At 36.7% G+C, this 8,610-nt stretch overlaps 1 protein-coding gene across 1 annotated transcript in view; it reads right to left on the minus strand.

Annotated features, from left to right (window-relative positions):
• LOC108753375 overlaps positions 1-8,610 on the minus strand; it is a 118,351-nt gene that overhangs the window by 4,749 nt on the left and 104,992 nt on the right. The window contains exon 5 of the mRNA XM_018494906.1: positions 2,645-2,756. Coding sequence (XP_018350408.1) covers positions 2,645-2,756 — 112 coding nt within the window. The remainder of the gene's footprint in view (positions 1-2,644; positions 2,757-8,610) is intronic.

Genomic DNA, 8,610 nt, shown 5'->3' on the forward strand with positions numbered 1-8,610 from the left:
TATAAAATAATTATAGATTAATAAGTTAGAGGTTGAATGTTTTGGAAGATGTGAAAGAAATATATGTTTCGAAATTATTTTGACAATTATTAAAAGTATTTTTCGCAACTGGAAATTATCCTGTCAAGAAGAGGCAATTCGTTTTGGCAGGGTTCAATTTGATCAGTTCCATGAATTTTGTAACGCGCGAGTTATCCTCCTCGTCGACGTGATCGCCGAGTAGATCCGTTAAATTCTCTGGCGTTTTTACAAGCCCGTAAGGGACAGGACCACCCTCTTCGAGATCGACGTTCTCTCTCGTTTCGAAACTGGAGAACGTGGATGCGTACATAGCGTATATACACGCGGGCCGAGCCCGTGGTTACGACTAATGCACGCGGTGCAGCATGTATATTCGATTACCAGGTCCTCGTCAAACGTCGAAAGCCTCATCACCATACTAATTAGCCGTCCAACTAATGGGAAGTATAAGTCAGAGGTCGTGTCATGCTTATCTTCCTTCGGTAAAATACACGACGGCGGAGAAGAGCGGAGGGAAAGAGAGGAAGAGAGAAAGAGACAGGGAGGAGAAACGAATTTTAAAGAAATTATGAGAAAAAAAAACAGACAAGAAGATGCAACGTAAAACTGCGTTTATCAGATTTTCGTTTGTTGAACAAATTCATACTTGGATTACATCTCTACGAGAAAGATATTAGTATCGTGAACTGTACGTTTTGTTGATCTTTATTTTTTTTAAATTTGTCGACTCTTAAGTATATATGTATATTTTTAGATGTTTAGATACCTGCTCCTGTAAATTCTTAATAAATATTGAATCTCAGGATTCTAAAAGTATGAAAATTACTTCGAAATCACACAGATTTGATCTTGCAGAGCACAGATCTCATATGTAAATTTTATGCTTTCATTCAGATCACAAAGATCTTCATCAACTTTCTCGATAATTTAAAAATTTATGTGCTCTTGTGCTCTTATATATATTTCCATCCTATTTCTCATTTTTCACCCTAGAGATTTATCCCTTTCCAATTTTATAGATTTCTATTCACGTAAATCCCATCTTTCTTTTTCGCACATTTTCAATCTCGCGAACTCATTGAACTCCGCAGACCGGAACTTCTGCGACACGCAGATTCTCGCTTCCAAAATCCTTCGTATCAACGTCCTTAAAAAGTTCCATCGACTCTTTTTTTGCCTCATAAATCTCCTACGCCGCAGACTTTCCCGTAAATCGCGATGCACGCGAAGCTGCCGGATTATTCTGATAAATGCAGTCCCGCAGTTACCAGGAACAAATAAAAAAAAGGAGGAGGAGGGGGGGGAGGGGGCAATACACAAGAGGAAGTATCGCAAAGTGCGCGTTAGTCGATGGGATTTAACGCTAGTTTAACGCAGCCGCATGTTAATCGTGTATTAAGCCAACCGACAGACGGACACACCGTTTCGAAAACTCGTATACTCGTGCCGTACCTATGCGTTTCCCGCGGGCATGTTCGACCCCGAGGATACTCCCCAGCGTCTTCAGAGGCGAGTCTCATCTAAAAGGAGAGTGCGTGATTTGCGTTTGCATGGGAACGTTAGGGTTTCATCGAGAAGGCAACGGGATAGCTTGATGATCTCGCGAAGTATTCGTTTATCGTTTCGTCGATTATTATAAAAGTCGCATGAAAATGTGCTTAGTTAAGATAATTTATTAAAATTTATTAATGGTATTATTTATGTGATAGTATTTATTATATATAAGTGTTCTTTTTTTTGAAGTATACACTGAGAAAAAAGTTGCTCTTTCAAAAAAATATTAGTTGATTCAACTAAAATGGTCACCGGGCTGTTAAGCAAATATTTATTAATTCAAAGAAGTTGACCTATTTTATACACATATTATAAGATTTTGTTAACCTAAATATACAAATATACAAAACTTGAATTAAATAATTATTACGAATTATTATGAACGCATTTAATCAAGTTAACAACTCACTTTTTTTTCTCAGTGTGCGAAAAGAGTCGTTTTACTGAATCGAAAAATCTAAAAATAATTTTATTGTAACTATTAAAATAATTATGTAGAACGCTCAAGCTGATTGCTAGAATATTAAAATTTTTTGCAACATGCTCATTATACTTGTTTTCTACATAATTATTTTGATGGTCCAAAAAATTATTTGCAGATCTGTATCTATATTAATCTATTTAAATTTTTATATATTTCAACAATATCGTTCTTCCCACGTAACTTCAATAGCTGGTTTTAGATTTTATCTTTATAAAGTTTTGGCTGGTCAGTCGAAAAATAATAAGGTTTATTTCTTTATTTAGAATTCCTATAGATAATCTTTTGCCAAGATTATCTTTTATCTGTAGGAAAACAAAAGTATTATTTTATTATTTTTCAACCGATGTGAAAACTATAAGATAAAATCTAAAACAACCTTACGATAAATTCGATTTCTCTCATGCGTTGAGTTCATCTTTTTAAAATTAAATCGTTTCGTGAAAATTTTGACTTTTCCTTCTGCACTGTCGCATTGTTACTCTCAGGATTTTCCGCCGAGATTTTTTTCCATAAAAAAATTACGACGCGTAAAAGGAGACACCCGGACAAAGCCGGCCAAAGTAAACATCGATTATCGGCACTTACCGTTGCTGAGCTCCTCGTAGACAGGATTATAAAGGTCCTGCGATGTGTAAGGATCAGGACCGGGGCTGCTGCAGACGAACACCCCTCTTCCGCCATCCTTAACGTCCAGCATCTGCGTCGTGATAACAAAAGTTAGAGAAAAAGGGTACGGACGACGTGACGCGGAAAATAATGTCGTAATATTTCTAAACGTTGCACTTTTTGTGTTATTGAATAATATCTTATAACTGTTACTTACATTTTTCGTATAGTATAGTATATGTAAAATATAACGAGTGACGCAAGTATTAGAAGCTTTGGCCGTGAATAATTGAAAGGAAGTTACACTGTGATTAATTTCACCTTCAATACAATCTCAATTCTATCGCAATATAATAAATTGTACGCCGTTTGAGAATTAAGACCGCCGCCATTTTCTTCGTCGCTCCGCGGGGTTGAAAGGTAATTAGTCCCGAGTTGTGACTAAAATAGGTCAACTTGTTACAAACGAGCCGAGGTTCGCGTTTCCACGGTTGTTTTACGAGACTCTTTAGGAACGGCGACTTGTTTACGACAACGTTGGAAAACAATTAGCGAATAAAGAAAAGGGATGCAGAGGATGGGGTAAAATGGAGGGGGGGGGGGGGAGAAAAGGAGAATAGCTAGAAGAAACTTGAGAGATGACTGGCACGGGTACCAGACGAGAACCTTAACACTCTTTCAGCCTCCCTGTTCTCCAGTCGACGATTAACTCGTTCCTTTACCTCTCCTTCCCTTTGGAATTCTCACCCGCGTTAGGATTTCAGTTCTCGGAAACGCTGACTCGATCACCGGAAAAGCGAGGGTGTCGAAAGTTAATCCCTAAATTGGCAAGCAGCTTATACTATACATCACGGCAGGATAATAAGGAACGCCGCGCAAAAGAGAGAGAAGGAAAGAGACATTTATCTCAATAGCTAATCCCATTTCTATTGACACTTTCGGTGACAGGTTGAACAAGAAGAATTTGATAAAATTTTGAATCTTCTGTAATAAAAAATGATTCTCAAAATTGGGAGAACATAATTTGGCAAGAATCGTAGACACTTTTTATTACAGAAGATTCAAAATTTTATCTTGTTCAACCTGTCACCAAAAGTGCCAATAGAAATGGGATGCGTTAGATTCATCATTATCTATCTCGAAAAGACGCTAGATGAGACAGTTTTCTTCCGAAATATCTTTGTCGCAGCACGAGGGCTAATCGAAACATCCAATGGACAGCAGGGAGAAGCGTAACAGACACGTGACATAATCGCGGATTCGATTTAATCCCTTTGCCTCGTCCTTGTAATGGCTCGTGTGTCGTCGTGACCCTGCAAACGGTTTCCGGTCTCCGTAGCGGCGGGATCCATGTCCTGTGTTGGTTTCCGAGTTGAAAATCTGCCACCAGCTGCTCTCCAGTTCGGTCGAGGTGTCGCGTTAACGGGCGCAAATGACGCACTGCGATCCCCAATCTATCTCGCTATCACTCTCACTCGTCCGGGGGCTCCATAATGTCCTGTGATCCCATCGGACATCATACACATGGTAATTGAAACCGGTATAATTTCGAAGAGCTCAATTTCTCGTACGATATATACTGAATGCATTTCTCGGCGAAAATCCGACATTATTTCAATTTGATGTATTATATCCTGTATATTATATCCTGTATTTGATGTATATTATCCTAACCCTCTTGACGTCAATCTTTTAACTGCCAATTTTTGACACAATAAACGAAATTTTATTCTCAAATTTTATTTTCATATTTTTATTGAAATTCAATTTTTATTAAATAAAGGCTTTAACGTGAATTTGAATTAAAAATTATTTGATAATGCAATAAAGATATTGAAAACTATGAACCTTAAATTTTTTTCTAAACGTGGAATAGTAAAAGAACTTGGGCTGGAAACAAAAATCTAGATTGCAAATGGAGGGGATAAAAATACGATTGCGGACGAAAGACTAAGGCCAAGCTTAAAAAATGTTCTGAAAAGGTTGCATTTAGAAAGAAGAAACCAATATCAAGAATAGATTAATTGAAACGATTGAAAGATTTCCACAGGTATATCCCACGCGCAATTTATATTCATTTCGACATATCTCCTTGACACGTCCGAGTTAAATTTTTCCTCGATAATCTCGATATTCTTATCTACAGGAAACCACCCACATGGTTTTCCGCCAGATCTCGCGAACATTAATTTATAATGTTGCCTCTTTTACGAGGATGCTTTTTATCTCAAACGAATCGTAATGTAGTCTCGCGTAAAATAGGACGATCGCGACGCGTGACGTAAATTCTACCCCGCACGGGGGTTGAAATATCGCTGATAGCGAGTGGGTGTATCAGGTTCATGCGAGGGTGGTACGCGGTCTACGTTTCTATCTAAAATTATATCTCCCGAATTGTGTGAGTCGCGTTTCCTGCCGCCTGCTCCTCGGCCGGATGGACAAATGGATCCGATCGGATATGTCGGTATATATATATATATATATGTGTGTATGTACATAATGGTCTGTTTCCATATTTCTCACGAGATCTGTCGCGAGCCGCGACGATGATATGACGAACTCGTGAAAGATCCTTCTGTATACTAAAAGCGTTGATATATAGTAGCGTGGGCCGAAAGGTCGAACGTCGTCGTCGATTTTACAAAACGTCGGAAAAATAATGGATAAATGCATTCTGTCGAGTTGCATCCAGTCTACGAGGCCAATCGATTGCACAGTTTCATTGTGTACAGAAATATCACGAAACACGGTTTTATGTAGATACCACGCGGTATAACCCGAATAAAATACTATTTTGCGCACGCTATCGGTTAGGGTGTTATGTTGCAACAATCGTGGGATGTGAAAACATATTGAAATATTCTCAATTTACCAATATGTTGCACCAGATTCGTATTTTGCTGTGTGTGTTTATATATATATATTCTTTGTTTACCATTACTAAAGAGTACATTGAGATTAAAGTTAGAAGAGTTTTCGTATTCAAATAAAATTTAAATCCAAACATAAATTCCATATTTTTCTGAGGAGATGTAATAAAAGTTAATTGTATCTAATTTTGCAGGGAAATTTAAACTATCTTAGTTTAATTTCTGACATTTTGTCTGTTCCGGATATGTTGTGGAAATGCTTGCGATTTTTTAACGACTCGTAGCTCTTGAATATAAATATCTGTAATCCGGTCTTCTATCTGGGACGCAATCGAGTGTTCGTAAGACTAGAACGAGTGTACAAATTGTCAGAATCAAGTTAGCTGCTCGGTGGTCCCGCGTGGAGATGATTAGGGCAAAGGAAACCGGCACGTTTTTTATATGCCCTACCATTGAATTCCTCAAGGCGGTGCTATCGTTCATTGAAAGAAAAAGATCCCTCGTTTCCACTGGTAAGTGCCGGCGATCTTGAAAGGGCATATAAGGTTCATTATTGTGTTTAATTTGTAGAAACTGTCAACCGGGCGTCTACAATTTTTTGAGCGCTTACTCACTTTTCCGCTCTTTAATCCGTATATTTAGTACCGAACATAAAAATTTATCAGTTGTTATTTTATTGATCGTAAATTTTTCGATATTTATCTGCCTGTGAAAAGAAATATTGTAGTATACCAAAGCAAATTGCGGAATTATACAAGTATGACGTATATAATTTTAATAAATAATAAGTTGAACTCTATAAATAAATCAAATAAATAAAAAAACGATCGAGGTTAGATTGATGCCTAATAATATTTGTATATGAATTTTTAAGGATGTATCATCTCTCAATCACTTAAAGCATTGTAAAAAATATAAAAATTTCGTAGATTATTCTATTATTATGTCTGAATATCTGTAAAATTGGAGCAGAGTTTTTTGATTGATTAATTTAATGTTTTGTTTGCCTTAATTCTTGTAAATTGCGTTTTGCAATATTTGTTTGCAAATTTGATGAGATCATAGCATTACAAATTAAATCAAAGTTTTTATATATACTAACAAAATTTTAATAAATATTCGTGCAAAAGTTTATTTGGATTCATTTATTCATTTAAAAATCATTTGCTTGCAGCAAAATATGGTAATTTTACTGTATAAAGCTATTATAAGTAAAATTATTTGTTTTGTTTTTTGAAGTTGATTTCAATTGAGCGTATTTATGATAAAAATTTTTTAGCCGATATTGTACAGCCATAATCATCTTTAAAAGTACATCTTTAAAAACATTTTCCAATTCTTCAAACAATGCCGGAGTGGAAAATGTTTTTAAAAATTCACATACAAATACTGCTATTAAACACTAGTTATATTTAGTGTTTTTTATTCTATAAATTTTTATAAAATACAAAAATATAATTGTTTTTTTAAATATTGTCTTTACTTGTGAATGTGTTAATATTTATGTCTTTTTTTGGCTTTTTTTTTCTATAAAATACTATTTAGCGTATTTTGCGAACTAAATTACTGTAGCATGTATACTGAAATACAATTTTCACAATTTTTACTTTGTTCCATTGACAAGATAATTTTTACTTAAATGTCCTCTCACGAGAAATAGAGTCGGCTTTTTCGAAAGTCGAGTTACGAGTTCGCCAAGTCGCGTGTCCAACCTTCGACCTCTTGGAATTGAGTTAGGCACCATTAGCGCGAGCTCGAGATAGAATGAAGGCGGAACCAGGTTTCCTGAATCAAACTTCCGCTCATAGCTCATCTAAACGGTGCAAAATGGCAAGAAGACTTCCTCTCTAGACGAGTAATCAAATTTTTTAAGATCGAACAAATAAACGAGGTCGGAATTGTCGTGAAATACGTGTCATACTCGGTCATATTAACTTTTTAATGTGTAAAATTTTTTATCATTTATTTTTCGTAATTTTTTAAAACTTATGATTACGCCCTCTATTTCAGTTTTTAATATTAAATTTCTTATTTCCTGCAATTTCATTTTGGGATACTCGGCAGGGGATAAAATAATCTCGCATTTACTGGGAACAGAAGGCAAACCTCAGCTCAGCCCTCGTAAAGGCACTGCCGCATTTTTAGGCGAGTTATTAGAGTTGGCAGAGTTCCACACGTTCGGAGAATTTTCAATCTTCCGGCTAAGAATTCGATATTCGGCCAGTTTCATTGGCGTGTGCGAACGTGATTATCCTAATGATTTTACGGTACCCGATGCGAGTTTTACTTGGCCGAAGAAGCGGAACGTGTAAAAATGCGACCGACTTATCCTCTTCCTTCTTCCTCGTCCTCTCTCTCTCTCTCTCTCTCTCTCTCTCGTTTCCTTCTTTCGCCAGTATTAAAATTCTATGTCTGTTATACGTCTCCCATAATGGCTGGGCTGGTGCTCGCGGGGGCCTTTGAAAAGTTGATCGCTTTAATGATCCCACAGCCCCCTCAGGCGGCCGGCACCTCGCTAAACTTAGATCTCTTGGACGTCGGCGACAGTGCATACTTAAAGTGCCTTAGCTGACATAAAAGGGAGACGAGGGGTCGCCTCGTCTTTCCACCTAACGGCAAAAGTTTGCGACATAAATAATCAGGAACTTTCCTGAATTAATTTTAATCGATCGGAAAATTCGGGATTTCACCAGGGTGGGAGTTTCACTGGAAACGTGTTTTTCGAGGAGAAACGAGTTTACAGATATTCGGAATTAATAACACATTAAAGCGCCGAAAAATTGGATACGAGAAATATTCACAATAATTAAAAAAATATTTTTTTTAAGTATATTTGTACTATTTTTCTATTTCTTTTTATCCAATTGTAACGAGATAGATAACGTTCCTCTCAAATATCTAAGTGAATAATCTCGTCTGCATCCTAATTCCATATCTAATGCTTCTTGACGTATCATTTCGAGTATATACAGTGTCTGTAAACTCAAGCGGAGCAATCACTGACTCTGTCCTACATACCACGCATAATATGGAGCTCGCTGGCATGTGTGTACCTGCACGTATAGATATTATACT

This window comes from Trachymyrmex septentrionalis, unplaced genomic scaffold (assembly GCF_001594115.1).
Source record: "Trachymyrmex septentrionalis isolate Tsep2-gDNA-1 unplaced genomic scaffold, Tsep1.0 scaffold69, whole genome shotgun sequence".
Lineage (NCBI taxonomy): Eukaryota > Metazoa > Arthropoda > Insecta > Hymenoptera > Formicidae > Trachymyrmex > Trachymyrmex septentrionalis.